Here is an 18792-nt window from a genome sequence, read left to right as displayed (position 1 = left end):
CTGTACCATGTTGAGAATTGGAAAAGATGAACAGAAACAAAAGATACCCAACTCAAAAAAGCTTTCCCAGAAACAGCAACCATACAAAAAAAAAAGATTATTCATTGATAAGTTTCCTAAGAACGTCCTCAATTAAGATTATTCATCAACATTAAAAAAAAAAAAAAAAAAAAAAAAAAAAAAAAAAAAAAAAAAAGATTATTCATTAAGATTAAATCCAGTATTCTGCAACTTCTAGAACGTTTTCAAATAGAGTTGTTGATGAAGATCATTAGCACTTGTTCTGGCCTCGAAGACCAATGGGTCTTCATAAGCATCTATCTCTTGACTCAACCTCTTTGGAGCATCCAAGACAACATGCCAATTATCTCTACTCAAATCCCGGCAGTAAAAGATTTGTTTAGCTTCAGAAGCGAGAATAAAGGGCTCGTCAACCTCACTTGTATTCCTCATTAACCTCCCAAGATTTACAAATACCAAGTTCGTATCAGGATCAACTGTGCAACCATTTGTTTTATCCTCAATGCGCACCCAATCAAAGTAGAACACAGTTTGTTTAAATTCTACATAATCAAGTTCAAGAATTCTTTTGACAACTCCATAGTAAGTGACTTCGTCATCAACAAGGTTCCTATCCTTGGCGCCTGCCCTAAAACTAGTCACAACCTTCATGGAAACCCCACTATTCTGTGTTATAGTCGTTGATTCGGAATCCGACATATAAAAAACATACCCATTTGTTGTGTATCTGTTATATGACACCGCTGTAAAAGATGGACCATCAACAATCCTCTTGAAAGGAGACACTTTTTCATTTTGTAGTTGTAGTCTTAACCAAGGAATGTAGTCCAACTATTTTGCTTGACTGCCCCAACAATTTTTACCCCTTGATTTCTGACTTTGGAGGTATACTTGGTACTTCCTATGAAAATAATAAAAATTCAGGACAGTTGACATGCATAACTCAAGTATTGACTACCAAAACAATGGTAAATGCATGACTTACTCTTCCCACTCGGCATTTTCCGAAGAATGCGTCAAAACCCACTTGCAAACTTGTTGATACTCTATATTTGGAAGAACATATTGCTTTCCCTTTTTATCCATAGGGTGTGCACTTTCAATACCCTCATTCATGATCACCCTTCTCCCATTCTTATGGCTTCCTAAGTTGCCATCATGAATGTACTCCATACAGTACATCATTGCCTCTTCCACAAGGTATTGCTCTTGGATGCAACCCTCGACAAAAGTCTGATTGGTCACATACCTTTTATAAGTTTTCATCATCCTGTGCATGTGCCATTAATTAATACAAAATGACTACATACTAATCACAAGAAAGATATATATATAAAGAACTTTACTCACCTCTCAAAAGGATACATCCACCTATATCTAACAGGTCCACAAATTTTTGCCTCTTCTGCTAAGTGCACAACAAGGTGTATCATTGAAACAAAAAACGAAGGCGGGACGTATTTTTCAAAGACACACAAAGTTTCCACAATGCATTTTCTCATGTTCGAAAGGTTCGCACGACAAATGACTTTGGAGCATAGGACGTTAAAGAATATAGACAACTGGCGAATAGCTTCACACAATGGCTTGTGTTTTTTGAATAGATGCATCAATAACACGGGTAATAAATGTTGTAAAAGGATGTGATAGTCATGGGATTTTAGGTTCTTGAGATAAAAATCCTCCAAGTCCACATTATGTTTCCAATTTCCACTATATCCAATAGGAACCTTCAATTGGTGCAAAATTCTACAAAGCAAAACTCTCTCTGCACGTGAAAGAGAAAGAGCACGTATTGGATAAAACCACTTGTCATTCTTCATTACCGGCCACAAGTGTTTCTTTATCTTCCTAGCTTTAAGGTCCAGATGGGCTTCGAGTCCATCCTTACTCTTACCTGTACCCATGATTGTTGCAAACAGATTCTCCGCAACATTTTTTTCCACGTGCATCACATCTAGATTGTGGCAAATAGGCAGATACTGTAGGAATTAAATATATAAGTGAATATATGGATATGTATACATAAAGTTACATGATATACTACTACACAAATGTTAAAAATACCTCCCAATACGGCAATGTAAAGAAGATAGAATCCTTTGAAAATGCTGAATTTTCTAGTTCTTTAGTCCTTTTTCTCTTCTTCTTCCTTCCTTTCGGTGTATCCGGCACCTTGCCAAACTTATTCTGAATTTGGCTCATTTTAATTTTTACTTGAGAACCCTTTAAACAAATAAGACGCTTACCATGTTCTTCTTTTCCATTAAATTGTGCTTTCTGGACTCTAAAGCGATGATTCGGGTCTGCTAGGAACTTTCGATGACCTATATAAACAAACTTTTTTCCATGCTTCAGCCAAGTAGAATCTATATCTTCACTACAAATAGGACATGCATACCTTCCCGCCGTTTTACGTCTAGAAAGATGGTGAAACGCAGGAAAATCGTGTATCGCCCACAAGCAAATTGCCTTCATAGTGAATGTCTCTTTAGCATGGGAGTCATATGATTCAACTCCAGCACCCCATAACTGTTTTAGCTCTTCGATTAAAGGCTGCAAGAAGGCGTCGATGTTATCCCCTGGGCTACTTGGACCAGGAATTAGAAGTGTCAACAAAGTAAACTCTTTCTGCATGCACAATGATGGAGGCAGATTGTATGGAGTAATCTTAACAGGCCAGCAACTATAAATGCTATTTTTGTTCCCAAATGGATTAAATCCATCTGTTGCAATCCCTAATCTAACATTACATGGCTCCGTAGCAAACTCAGGCCATTTAAGATTAATTGAGTTCCACATGGAAGAATCAACAGGATAACGCATATAGCGTTGGTCAGAAACTACATTTGCATTCCATTTCATATTCTCTGCAATCCATGGTATGCTATACATCTTTTGCAATCTCTCAGCCAAAGGAAAATACCTTAGCTTCTTCCATGGTTTAATCTTAGCCTTCGGTTTTAACGGTTGCCATCTGTTTTCACCACAAGTGGGACAACTAATCAAATCCTTATATTTGTCACCCCAGTATGTAATACAATCATTTGGGCATGCATCAATAATTTCGCACTTCATGCGAAGAGGTTTGATCAAGTTCTTAGCAGCATAGGTCTTCTCAGGTAGTGTATTCTCTTCTGGTAAAGTCTTTTTAAGGAATTGCAACAACTCTGTGAAGCTACTATTAGACCACTTGTGTCTAGCCTTCATGCTCAACAACTTAATCGTCGTCGATAATTTCGAATCTTCACCCCGACATAATGGATATATTGGTTTTAAAGCATCCTCCATCAACTTGTCGTATTGAACATCATGCGGTATGGCATTGGGTGAATCTCCATCATCAACTTCGTTAAGACATGCATCTAAGTCAACAGGATGACTTCGTCCAAATGTGTCATTGACCATCTCTTCCATCCTTGGCAACATATTTTCAGGACCCCTAGTAGAAGAACTAGTGGGAGCTTCAATATAGTTACTACTTCTGGAAGATGACTCTCCATGATGTATATGTCTCGTCTATACCATCACAGATAAGATGCTCAGCAATATCTTTTGCTGTTGACTTCCCCCCTAAATTACGACAATTAGCACAATGACAACAATACCAGTCAAGTTCCTTTCCTAATTTCTCTTGTGTGAACTGGATGAATGATTTAACACCTCGAAGGTATTCAGTAGACGAAGTCGGTGCTTTCATCCAGTTTTTGCTTGGAAGTATTGAAGACATTTTCTAGATAAATACATCAACATATATAATATTAGTACGATTTCAAAAAGAGTATTCAACTTGAAACCTAGAAAAGGTATATATCATAGAAAGTGGCACTCAAATTCTTTTCTACCTCCTAACACACTTAGCACCCCAACAACCCACCTACCAAGTCTAAATGGTTTGCTCAAGATTGGAACAATTACAGTAACAATGCAAACAATATATATATATATATATATATATATATATATATATATATATATAGGACACTTGGTGATTTCATGTTAATAGCAACTTCCTTATTCTCTATAGCCAAGACTAATTAATGCCAAAGAAGTCATATCATTTACAAACAAGAAACCAGGTTACTTGAAAATATAAAGTTTGAAATAAACTAATCCAACTCAAACTAAAATCTATAGATATATATTCTAAATCAAGCTAATTAAGTCATGCAAAAACCGGTTCTTAGATAGAGAATTCTTGTTACTATTTTGAGCAAAGCACAAAGAAACTGAAATGCACATGGCTAGTCACAAGGCCCAACATTAGTATCGTTATAGTATGCATATAACACTTATGGTGTCGACACACCAATTTTCCAAGTTCCAAATGTATGTGAGTTTTATTATAGTAATAAGACAGTCCCAATGCAACCACTAATGCCATGACATAAAGAGCCTTATCGAAAAAATTATAAAAATTCATGATATAAAGAGGGCATCAGAAAACTCTTATATAACATAAACACTCGTGAAGGGAGAAACCATCACCATGCCACACAGTCAAAAAACAACAGGACCAAGTAATAAACACAAAAATCATTGTTATACATGATGAAATATCAAAATTCAACTTGACAATGAACCATTAATTATCACCCCATAAAGTTAGCTCATCTCAATGGAGACTATAAACAAATGAATACAGCAACAACCTAGACCAAATAATATATTCCAAGTTACATCTACTTCTATCATCACTTAATAACATTTTCTTCAAGTACCACATAAAAAAATAGCAACTTTTACCAAATCATCATCATCTATTATAAGTAAAGTATAAATAAAGTTAAACCGTTTATACCTTGCCTTGGAGAAGCAGTGAGAAAGATTCACCTTTCCTTGAAGAAAAATTCCAGCTGGAGAAGAACCTATCAAATCAAAACATCTCCCAAACTTGTTAAACTGAAAAATAAGTTCTATAACAGTATCTGGACCACCAATTTGGATAGTTTAGGATTGGTCTTGCTATTGATTTGCTTGGACTGCATTTAACTAGTTTGTAAGATCATGGTTATATACCTATCCATTTTAACCGCATTAGGCAAGTCTGCCCGACTGCTTGTATAGTGGATCTTGAATGAGCATTTCATGCATATTGGATATATGCCTATATCATCGGTCTGTTTTTTAGGGAAAATATGTGGTACAGAGTTCTCATTCAACTTAGGGTCTCAGGCAGACCAGCCAAAATAACATTAGATTTTGCATAGAGTTCTCATTGAAATGATTTTCCCTTGTACTTTTTGGCAAATCCAAGACAGTGTTTATCAAAGGAAAAATGATAAAAAGAAATTGTAAATGTAAATTTGATAATGTTTACAAAACTTCTACGAAACAAAGAAGAACATCATTTCATAAGGTTCTAGTTCTACATGAAAATAAAAATTTCAACTTCTTAATGATCTATATCAAACAACTCTAAAAATCATACCATCGTAACAGCTTTCATTAGCACATGATCACTATACCTTGTTTGTCGATCGGGCGCTAAATTACAAACCCGATGAAAAAAGGAAAAATGACAAACAAAAGTGAAGACAACAAAGAAAGAAGAACCTTGAACAGCCTTTCTAATCTTGCCAGTATCCTCAAGAGGAGTAGGAACAGAATCAGAAACAACTAGAGTAGCCATTTCAGTTTAAGAAGTTTTAAAAATGATAAGCAGAGAATTGTGTGCAGCACAGATATATCAAAGGTGCCCAAGGTAACGTTCTATTTATATAGTAACAAGCTCAAAAGTTATCATTATAGTTTGTAACGCCTAAAGCTAAAAAGCGTTACAAACTTTAGTTATCTTTTTCATGTTTTAACATACAAATTAATTATTAATTAATTAATGAAATAATGAGGATATAATACAGCATAATCAGGCCATTGAACAACATATGAATACTTTGCACAAAATGGAAACTCAAAAAGTGAAGAACAAACTAGTAAAACCCATAAAAAATCACCTCAATTTAACTGAGAGTGTATTAAATTTTGTATACCCCTTCAACCCTAAACCTTAAATTCCTGGATTAAGCGACCCAATCTACAAAACGGATTTTCAGTATCAATTTCAGTGAACAGAAATAAATAAAAACCTAAGAGAGATAAAGTACATACCTTTGCAGAAACAAACAAGTGAGAAAAAAAATAGTGTGATGAGATAATAGTATTTGGGTAAGCTATGAAATTTGAGGGGGAAACACAAAATTCGTCAATTTTTTTGGTGGGAAATGGTTTCCCAATTTTTTTGGTGGGAAATGGTTTCTAGGGCTCAAAGTAGAAGTGTCAACAATGGGTTAAAAGGAGGAAGTAGACAGACAAAGACCGACGAATATGAACCGACTGGTAACAGCTGTCTAATACAAGAAATTAGCCGTGGTTTATATTTAGACAGTTAGAAGCCGTCCTACTGTGGGACGTCATGCCTGTCATAAATTCTCTCTTTTGACGTAGTGGAATGAGGTCCTCATCCAATTTGTAAGTATTTTTATATATATATAATAGCAATCCATTTTGGAGTGCTGTGAGGATGTCCACGTCGACGGGGGGATTATGAAAAAACAGGAGACAAAAAAGGAAGTTTGCCCCACCAAAAAACCCAACCTACAAAGAATTTTTATTTATGTCGGATTCTATTATTGATACTTTAAACTGTCTCCACGAAGGATATTTTAGAACCCCAAAAATGCTCTTCTCTCTCCCTCCCTAATGATCACTCCATCTTCTTATTCAACAATAAATCTACAAATATTGTTTTATCAAATGATAATTCACCACCTTTTGCCTTCTTTAGGACTCCTCTTTTAGTATCCTCAACAAGCTTCCTGGCAACTAGCAACCAGGTATGCATCCTATTATTCAAAGTTTAAAACCGCCACTTGATTTATTCTCATTTTTTATATATTGTGATGAAGGATTGGTTTCGCTATTGGTTTTGTGGTCAATATGAGATTTTGCCAAAGCCATATTCATGACATGAATCGTTATGAAACTTTGCTAACTTCAAACTAAGGTTAGTTAATTGTTTGATTTATTTAATACATTTTCCCTCTGAAGAGAACTTACAAATTGTTTCAGCATATCTCATAATGGAATTCCATGTAGCACAATGGATGTCTTAATCGCCCTTTCGAGTTAGATGGAGTAAGAACGGATACTATATTAAATCATATTAATGTCACACAACTAAATTAGTAATTGTTAAATAGAGACCCTTTGAAGGCTATCGATAAATAAGTTCATTCCAAGATACTAAGCACCTTAGGCAAATCAAAAGTAACCAATTTGACTCATTTAATCTATTCTTTGTTTTTCGTTTTCCTTTCTTGCAAACATTAGATAAAGTTTTGAACTTTAGGTCTAATAAGTGGTGTTTTTTAGTCTGTATGTAAGTGAAAAGGGAGCTTAGTTTGCACTATTGCATTCAATTCCACCTTTGTGAGCATGAAGCAAACAATGAAACTCTTCATATGTGTAGATCTGCTCAAACTCAGGACTGGCGTGCTATGGTGGTATAGTTTCATGTGAGTGTCTAGCTTAATGCTTTTGTTCATTTATTTTTTTCTTTAAAGTGCATTTAGTATTCAAGTATCGACTTCGCAGGCTTCACTAATGATAAAAAATTAGCCATCGATATCGGCGTTAGAGTCTATGGATCAGAAAGTCTTGGTAAACTCATGGAAAAGTTGAAGAAACCACGAGTCGTGCTCTTAAAAGGTTTGTTATGATATCCCACTTTAGGAATTGTAGCTCAAGTGCTTACACCCTAGAATAGCGCAAGTAAGAAATCATTTTTGAATTTTTTGTGTCAAAGTTTCAAGAAAACTATTTTGTCTATGTTCTTTACTTATATTTTCATATTTGTTGCTTCACTCAAAGAACACTACAGTGGTTCCTTAAGTCATATAGTAGCTCTAGCAGCTTACTTAGAATCAGTGACCATTTTGATTGTACAAATGCATTGGTTCAAGCCAATTCTTAATCCATATTCTTTAGGTTTTAGTTCTTGGCACATAGCCTTCTTTTAGAGCTTTTCATTTACCATCATCAACAATAAACAAACAAGTTTTAATATCATCGGATGTTCTTTTAGCCTAATTGCAAGTTGAGAGCAAGAATCACTTGCAATTGAATTGGAATGTTTCACTACCATTTTCTCATTTATTTTCTAATCTTTTTTTTTCCATGAATCATATCAACGTTGATTGGGCTTTTAATTCTTGAATGCTACCTGGCCTAGATTGGGGTTTACTTTTTAGTTAATTTTTGTATGGGGTTTCAATTAAAATTGACGCATTTAAAGGCCCCAAAGTTTGGAATGCAATTTTACTTGCAATGGCCTATTAGTTACATCTACAGTTAAGATGGATTTGAACATTGATTTCTCACCATGAAAATAGTTGCGAATTCCAAAAGTTAGGATATACATTTGAAACTATCACAATTTTTGTGTGTTATTTTTTTTACGAACATTTGCTTATACTTGGTTTTCTAGATGTTTCAAAAGAGCAATTCTTATGCAATTTGTGTAAGCGGTTTCTGATCTTTTTGTAGCAATGTATCGATAGCTTAATAGCATAGACATTCACCATCATCCTAACAATTTCAATATACTAACAATTCACGCTATGACATTATAGTTTTCAAGAAACATTATCCATTTAGTGTAGTCTACCCTTAATCAATAATTGGTTCTTACATGATGCATTGTCTTTAGCGTGCATATAGTGGGTGTCGATGCCTGTTGCATGTTTCTTAAGATATAATGTATGTTGGAGAAAAGTAGCAACGAAAATTTGATAGATATGAAATCAATTGTTTTGTATTCCTTTTTGGAATCAGTTGATAAAATCCTCTATTCTAGAAAGAATATCAGGATAATTTTATCATACCAACAATCTGGTAGCCAATTGTGGTACAATATATCGAATGGTGTACATGCATGGTCATGAGTTTTTCAGTTTTAAAACCAGGTATGGCTAGAAATGTTTCATCAATGTTAATTCCCACATAGATGGTATCCATTGTCGTGTTTACCCATTGTCACATATACCTTGGAAAGAGGAAACCTTTTCGCTACTATGCCGTCACCCGTTTGTAGGACGGGTTCGAAAACTAGTGTAGATTATAAATTGAGTACCCAGAATTGACTTCCGTCGGTCCCTCACTGTTCACTACAAAGAATTAGCAACTGAAAACTTAGCTGCCACGCTAAAACTGCGAAGGACTTTCTGCCGTTCGTCTTATGTTTTCCAAAACATTCAGAAGCGGAGAGACCATATATATCGACCAACTCGAAACGTCTTTAGTCTAGTTAAAGGGGTTCAAACCAATCTCTCGTTCTACTTCAAATTTACATGGAAATTTGTACGGGTAAACAATATTAGTAACAAATTCTTTGATACAAGTACCCAAATAAACAGGTGATGTCTGAATGTTGGCACCAGTAACAAATGAGTATACAGCCATCGGCCCTGCCTGACTCTATAGTCTATACAAAAAACGCCGTACAGTAGGTCCATAACAACTAATAAGACAATAAAAGATGACTTCTTTTATTGACTAAAGTTACCAAACAAATCTACGACCTAGCTTGTGTTGGCTTCGGAGTTCCAAAATGTTGTCATTAAAGACAATAAATATATAAGCACAACTCAAGTCGGCAATCTTTAGGCTGTTCATCAATACTCCAGAGCACAGATGATCAAACATATAGTATGTTGATGATACTTCATTGCTAGCTCAATTTCCATGCCCTGCTACTACTTGCTGTCTCAGCACTAACATTGCATTCAACTGCAAAAACAATGTATATGAGCTTTAGATCATATCTTTAGTACTTTGGAGAAGAATATAGAAACCAGAAATATATGATAGTCACTTTCTCATATTCCTCTACTTTAAATTTATGTTATTTTAAAAATATATATATATATACTATTTTTTGACACATTGGTTTAAAAAGTCAATTAACTGCAAGAAGTATCAGTGGATGTGTTTAAAGTTTCTGGCGAAAAGTAAGCCCGTCATTTTTGTCATCCCTGAAATCTTTTTATCTTTCCATCATATCAGCACATTCCTAGTTAGTAGCTAGTTACCCAGACAAGGAACTATATATATTAAGCACCTAGACGATGGCCAATTCTAGGAAAGCTGGTAATGAGGCTCCATATAGAGTTTCTGAATCATTGTCACTTACGTATTGTCTCTGTCTTTCAGCTTGTGGTGCATCGACTGCCATAACATTCTCTTCCAAAGCTTCAACATTGTCGACATTTGGTGGTACTGGTGGATTTGTAGCAGAAAGCTTGTCTATGGAAGCTAGCAAAAACAACACAAGTACAATAACTAACAATACTCCAACGATAGCAAATATCCCCCACATTTTTTTTAAAGGAATAGTATTGGGTGGAAGATCCTTGTTTTGATCCGACCAAGCCTTTTCACTTCCCAACCACGCCGTCTCGATCTGCACCAACTTTTCTTCTAGTACTGGTAATATTGCCCTTGATACATCAGCGGTCAAATGGGATCCTCTTGGGAAAACCTGAAAAAAAGTTTTAGTATTAAGAACACTTGCTATATCATCGAAATAAACCAAAGCTAAAAATTCAGGAAGGAAGACTAACAAATCCAAATCCGTCTAATTGGTAGATCGGTCCAACCGTTCTGTATTTGTAGCCAAATTTTGTCAAGAGAAGCTTTATATATGGCATCTCATCGAAAATTGCTGCAACACCACCATTTTTACTTCCTTTATCTAGCGCCTCTTCATATTCTTCCAGAGAATCATAGATCCTGAGCTTAGACTCGTCAAAGTTCAATTCCATTAGGACTTTTTCCACCAAGGAATCCTTCTGGTAACCCACATAATCCCCATTCCTTATAAGATCTTTTACATCCACGGCCATAAGTTGGCCACTATCATCATTTAAGTTTTTCATATAGAGATCACAGTAGATCCAAATCATAAAAAAGCAAAAGGGTGCTAAAAATATTTTCAGAATGAAATTCGGCGCAGTCTTCAATCCATCAACAACTTTAGTACCTACAACAACGTAAAAACATCAAATGTCGTAGATGCAGTATTATATGTGATTTTACTTAAAAACTAAATGGTTACAAGATTCCAACAGTGAATGAAACACTATCAAGATGATAGACTTTCAACTCGATTTGAATAAATGGAATACACAGAAAAATTACAAAAATTTACTGTTTCAATTCTCGAGTGTTATAAATGAGCATACAGAGTGCTCAGTGCTCTACCCCTAGGAATACTTTGGACTCCACACGTCCTTTCAAGGTTATGCTTGAGCCAAGGTTATACTTCTACAAATAAACATCACATATGCATGAGGGATACTGTAAATAAACATCATGCATGAGAGCGTGGGAGTTTCGTTCTTAATGGATCTAGTAACAAATATATCAATGTCATGCTTAAAATCTAGAACTCAATCTGAATAAGATTGGAAAACATACTTATATTAGATATAATGAAAAGGGTTAGTTAGGGATGATCCCCCATTATTAGTTGCAATTCGGAATGGCCACCGGTTTTCAAAATAATTAGGGATAGCCTCACAGTTGCAAGATCCAATGGCTAAAAGATGAAATTTTTATTTGTTCACGTCAAGAAGCATTAACGTTGGATCTTGCAACTGTAGGGGTATCCCTAATTTTTGGAAAACAGGGGGTGATCTCTATTTGCAACTGGTACTGGGGGGTCATCCCTAACTAACCGTAATAAAAGAAGAAGAAGAGCTTCCTTATCATAACCCCAACCTCCCCCTCCCCAAAGAACAAGCACAAACAATTTTGGACAATTAGAAATTACTCGGCTCCCCAGTTCTTTATTAAGTGATTGAAAGATGATAATTTGCAGCAGAGAAGGTTAAACTGGCCTCAAGCAAATGTACTTACCTTTGTCGTAAAGAAAGTGAAGATGTGCATCACCTAATCTGGGATTGTTCAACAAATAAGTTAGTTAGGGCAAGGTTGTGTCGTTTTTCAGCTTTCAAAACAATATCAATAACATGCAGCAGGTTCTTATCAAAGGATCATCTTCAAGTTCAGTTATCAAGGACTTGTGGGGAGCAGGCATGCTAGATGCCTAGGAGTGGTAAAAATTGAGAAAGGATGCAATAGCATGGTCTGTGAAGAGCAAAACTTCTCAGTACAGAAATGCGAAGGGCATATACAAATGGCTTCACTGCACTTCCATTTTTTCGAAGGGTACTAGATTCAACTGTGACACTGATGCCCAAACTCTTATGAAGCTGAACCGGAGGCCAAGGCCACCCAAAGCGCCACGGATTCAGGAATGTAAATGGCTACCAATTTACTAAGATGAACAAAGACGGGTCAGTAAAAGGGAATGCTGGGCCTGTGGGCATTGATACCATCTTTAGAGAGCATAATGCACAAGTACTGGCGGCTCATAGTATAGGCGTATAACCAGCTATAGGATTCATAGCTGAATACCAGGATTGCCAGGCCACTCTCAGAGGTGTAGAAAGAGAGGCCGTGAGAGATGTCTGAACCTATGGATTGAAGCAGAGATTACTGTTGTAGTGCATGCTTTGGTGGTAAGGAGGTCCCTTGGGAACTGCTAAATAGGAGCCACTGTATGGTTCCTATATATATATTATTTTATTTTTCCCATTGTATTTTCTTATGTCCTGTTTTATACACTACCAGAATACTTACTTGCCTAGCAAAAAAATAAATAAATATATAAAAGAAAAAAAATGGATGAAAAGTTAATAATCATTATGTTGTGTACTGTGAAATAATACTTAAGTGTCTATCAAGGTTCTAGTGCCACGCCCCCACAGCTTTGAACAATGTACGTTTGTGTTCCATGGCTACTAGTTTACATTTTCCAGAGGAAGGCCTGAAAGATAAATGATGAAAAAGAGATAGGACTAAGAGTGATTACCAAAAGGTTCGAGTAGTAATGATGAAAAAAAGGTTGTCACAATGAAGATAATCCGTCCAACCTTAGGTATCTCGTACATGATCACAGCCTGAAAATACCAACGTAGTAAGACCATGGATATGAATAGTGCACCTGACGTAAACCATACTCCCCAAGTAAAAGGTGCGAAGAAGATCATAAACATGTTGCTCTTCTCATATGCGTTAGGGACAAGCATTGCAATCCCTCCATTAGTGTAAGGACGGGAAAAATCTACTGACAACGATCGCTTGGCTGTTATAGTTACATCCCCAACAACAGCATCATATTTCTGCAAGTTCCACATGAAAAAATGGAATTAGTAGAAATCATGGAGAGAAAGGTATGGAGTGCTCATTCACTCGATAATATTCACAAGTGCGTCCCTGAAAAAACAGACGGCCGGCCACACACACACACACAGACACAAGGATTTACCTATTTATCACTCTTCAGGTATGATGGAGAGGAATTTCCAGTTAGGTGTTTTTGTACAATGAGATTAGAATATGACTAACCTGGAGAAAGACTTGGTGGATAAGATTGGTGTAATTTCCTGCCCTATCACCATTGGGCTTTCTGAAAGGGACATATTCGTATGGGACAACATATGGTAACAACTTCATCACTGCATCAAAAACATCAATGCAATACCCGGTGACTTTTGTTCCATTGTTGCTAAGATCCACTTCAACTTTTACGAATTCAGTAAAACTACATTTTACCGGAACACCTATTTTAAGTTTCTTAGTTGGAACCACCGAACCATTAGGCGCGTCCATTACTTCCCCTGGCCACATAATTGGTCGTAGATGGGGAATTCCAACCTTTGGTATCCAAAAACCAATTTCACGTTCTCCTGTACCAACCACATTCAGTATTTGGAAAATTGTAGGCTGCAATTGCCCATCAACTAGGCGTATATCTCCACTCAGGCCTTCGAATTCACTATTTAAGATTTCTTTCAGAAGTTCTGAACCCATTTCTGATTTTTCAATCTCAGCTAAGTACGTTGCGGTTTTGTCCATTTTTGACACTCGGCAACTGTGATTTCCACAAACCTTTTCTGCAGCCATCGCAAGTGCCCAAATGGTATCGTAAGCATGTAGACAAAATAAATCCAAATTATGACCAGTAGCTGTATTTTCCTGGAAAGTGTTCATCCTCATCAATCTTGCTCTGAAATTGTTAAGGTCTCTTGACCGTGGAATATAAGGCTTTACTCCCAACACGCCTCGCATCAAATCAATCACAGAATTGTTCAATGATCCCAACATATTTGTTAATTCTTCTGTAATTATCCATGCATTGCCTTCACTCATCAGTTCAACGTCTTTTACATTCTGAAAAAAGCGAAGACCAAGAGAGGTTGCAGATATGTGTACTATGAATACCCTAGTACTCATTGTCGACAGCTTGTGAAGTTCTTTGAGAATTTCATCATCCTTTGCAGAAGGAGCAATAACACTTCTGTGAGGAACACGCACATTAATCCTTTGAAAGGCATCAGTGAAATAAGGTATGATTCCGTGTCCATAGTCTGTTCCTTCATATATGAGAACAACTTCCTTCCATCCAAAGAGTTGAACGATGGAAGCAATAGCTTCCAACTGATACGTGTCATTCTGAGTCATTCGAACAAAATAAGGCATTTGACTATGGGATAGTGAAGGACTGGATGCGGAGAAAGATACAACCGGCACATGAGTTTTGTTTCCTAGTCCTGCTACGAATTCTGCCTGCTCCGATTTTTGAGGACCAACAATCACTTGCACCCTCACATCTTTCAACAATCCATAAGCTGAAATAATAAGATGAAGAAACTGAGTTATAGTGTAAAAGTGCTGGCAAAAACAACATGAATTGGAAAGACTAGCTGTTATGAAGCTCTACAAAAAGGAGGAACCCAACGAGCATACAACAGATCAGCTGCAGGAGGTAACATACACACGTGTATCGAGAAGTGAACAAGAGTGCTGATCATTTTAGCAAGGCTTTCTTTACATGTTGGTGAGAGTTTTATCTGTAATGGTCCTCCTCTCACTAGTGTGCTAATTGAGATAAATGCAAATGATGTAAGAGGAGAAGTTTATGTAAGATTATAATCTTCTAATGCAGGTAAGGGTCTGCCTAACCCTTTTAATCCTTTCAAAAAAAAAAAAAAAAAAAAAGGAACCCAACGAGCTACCACTTCAAAAGAAAGCCTATTAATGGGTTTCTCCTCTGTATCATCTTTGGTGAGCAATAAACTTATACTCTTAATGCTCGATGTACCAATAGCTAATATGGTTCAAGCTTTTGAATAAATAAAGGTGGATTTTGGCTCTTGCTTTCGTCACATTCCCATAAAAGCCTTATACAGAACATGATATGCTCAGTGTCGTCAGATTGGTAGCTAAGCCCATTTGATCATGCTAGAGATTTCCCAATTATACGGGTTCATGTATTCCATTTTTTTGGGCTTACAGAAACTAGATCGTCTTTCCATATTTATAAGAATGGAATATGAAAACCTAGTGTCTAAGGGTTTGAAAGAGGCATCGATCCTATTTCCCATATTATAATTTTTCGTCTCTTCAGCGCAGCCTGAACTAATTGTAAAGCCCTCCCACTTCATAAGGAACTTCGCCCTGTCCCCCTTAAGGCCACACTGGAGCAACCATCTTCTTTGGTCATGTTTTGTTGCCAACACTAAATGTACATCAAACAACAGTCGACTTCATATATTGCAGATAAGTATAATGGACGAACTATAGACTATCTATGTCACATATTGCTTGATCAATTGAATGAATGTCTAGGTCCATTAATCGGAATAAAAAAGAGGAGCATAGAATAAACCTGAAATGACAGCAGTAACAACGTCTGTCGAATTTATGGTATGCAGAGTCAGCCTCGTGCTGTAATGGTTGTTGACATCATAAAAGTCCGACAGTGCCATGGACATGCAAGTGTTGCTCGTCTTTCCTACCCTGCTGTCCAAATCCAACATCACCCCAACTTGAAAAGGTGTTGGTGTAATACTAATGGTTTGAGCTGCTGTATATATGCAAATAATCCAAAGCAAACAAGATAGGAAAAACATAAGTTTAAGACTTGGACCGCAAGTTTTCTTAATCATGATTCAGCTTATACCTCCAAACAAAATCGAAATAGAACAACTAAGACAGAATAACCACTGAAGTTCTTATAAGAGTACAATTGGACCATATACCATCTAGGTTGGGTTCTAACAAGTAGGTTGTTTAAAATAAAATTCTGTGACATCCTCAGAATATCAGTGAACAATAGAAAACATCAATTTAGTAGTATTCTACATGTAACTGTCTAATCAAAGCATAGTCAACCGCAGATATGTAGGTCAATTATTTTTATTTTTTCCGATCCATTGCAGCACACAGGTTGATCATGACAGCAGAAGACATCGTCATGCAGTGGATTACCTATTGAAGTGTTTTGTTTGCTTGTTAATATATCCTCAACTTAGATGAGCCATAGAGCAGGTAATACTCCGAATTTTAAATATCACCAACTTGAAGCGCAGTATAGGCCGTAATGTGCTGACCCGACATTTTCCAAATATATGTATGGTTTAAAGGGCAAAATAATAGTAGTACTTAAGGTCATCATCACCGCAGGCCAAAAGATGCCAACTAAGGACTAAGAAAATCTCTGAACACAAAAACACAGCAACACGTCTACAGTCCCCTGGTGCAACTCAGCTTCTCATTGCCCAGAAGCTGCAGGCCTTGACCAAGAGGAGTTCTAATATAATACTGATCATAACACACACAAAGAACATTCTCGGAGTATTAGTAAATAATAGAATAATATATCATTTAGTACTATAGTAGACATAAATAATTATGTAATATAATCAAGGCAAGGTCAACCATAATTTGGTGTTTTGTTGGTACTTAAGTAGCAGATTATGCGGTGCCTTTACCACTACAGATGAGGACATGGTCATTGGTAATTTGGTATTAACTTTAATGAGTCAGAAAAGTTGATGCTCAAGAATTTTATGCATGTACAACTGAACATGGTAGTCATTTCGGTTCATAAAGAAATACTAGTATTAAGCCTTTAAAAAACACATTGCTAAGTAATTCAGTATCTCTGTAATGCAGATTGACCTTGAAAGAGTCTAGATGTCCCCCGAAGTGCGGAGCGGAAAAAGAAGAAAAATAAAATGTAGTTAAGGTCATCCATCAATCCTATCTTAATGAAAATATATACTTCTTCTTGAGATTTTCTGACGCACATTTGGAAGATTCACCATAAGGCATCAAATGATTTCATCACACATTCTATGGTCATCGAATAGAAAGATTAGTAGAGTACGACAACCAATAGACCTTATAGTTTCCTAGCAATGTCTTTGCACTTGCATCAGCAATTCGATTTTCTCTTACTTTTCTTCTATCTTTTTTTAAAAAAATAGTGCAGATATCATGAAGAGATTGAGAAGAAAGAAAACTTGCCCAAACAACTTCTAAACTTCATCAATTTCAAGAGATGTTATGCAGTGAATGTGAAAAACCATATGCCCAAAACACCACGTTGGAATCATGATTGTGCCTGAAACCAAGTAACCAACACATCAGCAACCTCCTTGAAATTATATTTCCAGATATGGTGTGCGTTGAAGATATCTGAAAGCAACTTGACAATGATTAACAAACACCCCACAACTACTATTTTTTTTTTTTAAATTTTGAAGACACAGTCAGTTTTTGTTTTTGTCTTTATTCACAAAACACGGAGATCATCAAATTCCTTTTGGCAAAATCTTATTTTTGTATTTTTTTCATAAATTAACCTGCATTCGGGATGCTTGTTTATTCACTCCTCTATTCAGAAACTATCTTGTCCAAAGGATTTCTAGCACGTGATAGATCGTACAGTGTCAAATGTACTTCTTGCTCTTGATAACATCACAACACTACATCACGATATTCAAAATCGAAGATATTGAAACGACATTCAGAAACCCGTAGGGACATGTGTCCTATAAGTTCTGACCTCAGAATAGGCCTAACACACGGTTCGAAGGAAAGAGACTAACCAAGTGATGTTTTATTTGTGAGCAAACGCAGTACCGTTGCTTTGGCCTTTGGGGTTTCGATATAGAAATTAATATCTTGCACTTCCATGAGCGCGAGGCTTGCCTCTTGGCAGTTTGGCATACAGGCATTGTTTGGGTAAGAATTCACCTGAACACACTGATGATTTTGTTAGGGAGATGGTTGTAGAATTGTTGAGACTGTACTTTCAATGACTGCCTACGTATACAAATCGTTCTCTGAAATCAAGTCTCTCAAATGAACGTAGTTCTTTGTTTCAAAGGAACAAGGTATTTATAGGATAATAATGAGAAATATCATTTCCTTAATTGCTAGAAAATCTTATATAATTATGTAAAGTCTTAATATGGAAGCATATCTTGACAAATATGTTTTCTAAATCTAAACCTGCTATATCTAGCTTATGGCGCCATAATTTTGGGCAGCGCAGGCACGCCATAATTTTGAACAACGCAGGCACGCCATAATTTTGGGCAGGGCCGACACGCCATAATTTTGGGCAGTGCTGACATGTCATAATTTTGGGCATCGTGCCTAGTAGTGAGTGACACTATAATGGTACCCAATGATGGTTGTTTATAAGGGTGCAGATATAGTGGCACATACACCGCCCCCTCTTTGCCGGATGGAACTAGTTCTTTGTGGTGAAGAATAATAACAAAAACTGGTTCAAAAAGGATGCGACAGTGGAACTTATAGACAGAGGTGAAGATTGTGAAAAGAAAACAACCA

General features: G+C 36.4%; 1 protein-coding gene and 1 long non-coding RNA gene across 2 annotated transcripts; one reads left to right on the top strand and one right to left on the bottom strand.

The window, feature by feature from the left end:
• Positions 1–6682: 6682 nt before the first annotated feature.
• LOC147508688 (uncharacterized) lies at positions 6683–10367 on the top strand. The gene is made up of 5 exons (XR_015218146.1): positions 6683–6854; positions 6927–7024; positions 7393–7535; positions 7615–7728; positions 10231–10367. It is a non-coding gene; the product is annotated as an uncharacterized LOC147508688 (long non-coding RNA).
• LOC147508687 (glutamate receptor 2.3-like) lies at positions 9376–16105 on the bottom strand. The gene is made up of 6 exons (XM_086601080.1): positions 15815–16105; positions 13492–14774; positions 12956–13265; positions 10641–11059; positions 10211–10558; positions 9376–9807 (listed from the first exon to the last, which is right to left on the bottom strand). Exons 1-6 carry the CDS (start codon positions 16092–16094, stop codon positions 9754–9756), a joined length of 2694 nt encoding a protein of 897 aa, XP_086457206.1. The 5' UTR covers positions 16095–16105; the 3' UTR covers positions 9376–9753.
• Between the last annotated feature and the right edge of the window lie 2687 nt (positions 16106–18792).

The sequence above is a fragment of the Coptis chinensis genome, chromosome 3 (genome assembly GCF_015680905.1).
Source record: "Coptis chinensis isolate HL-2020 chromosome 3, ASM1568090v1, whole genome shotgun sequence".
NCBI classification, from domain to species: domain Eukaryota; kingdom Viridiplantae; phylum Streptophyta; class Magnoliopsida; order Ranunculales; family Ranunculaceae; genus Coptis; species Coptis chinensis.
This window is presented reverse-complemented; position numbering and strand designations above follow the sequence as displayed.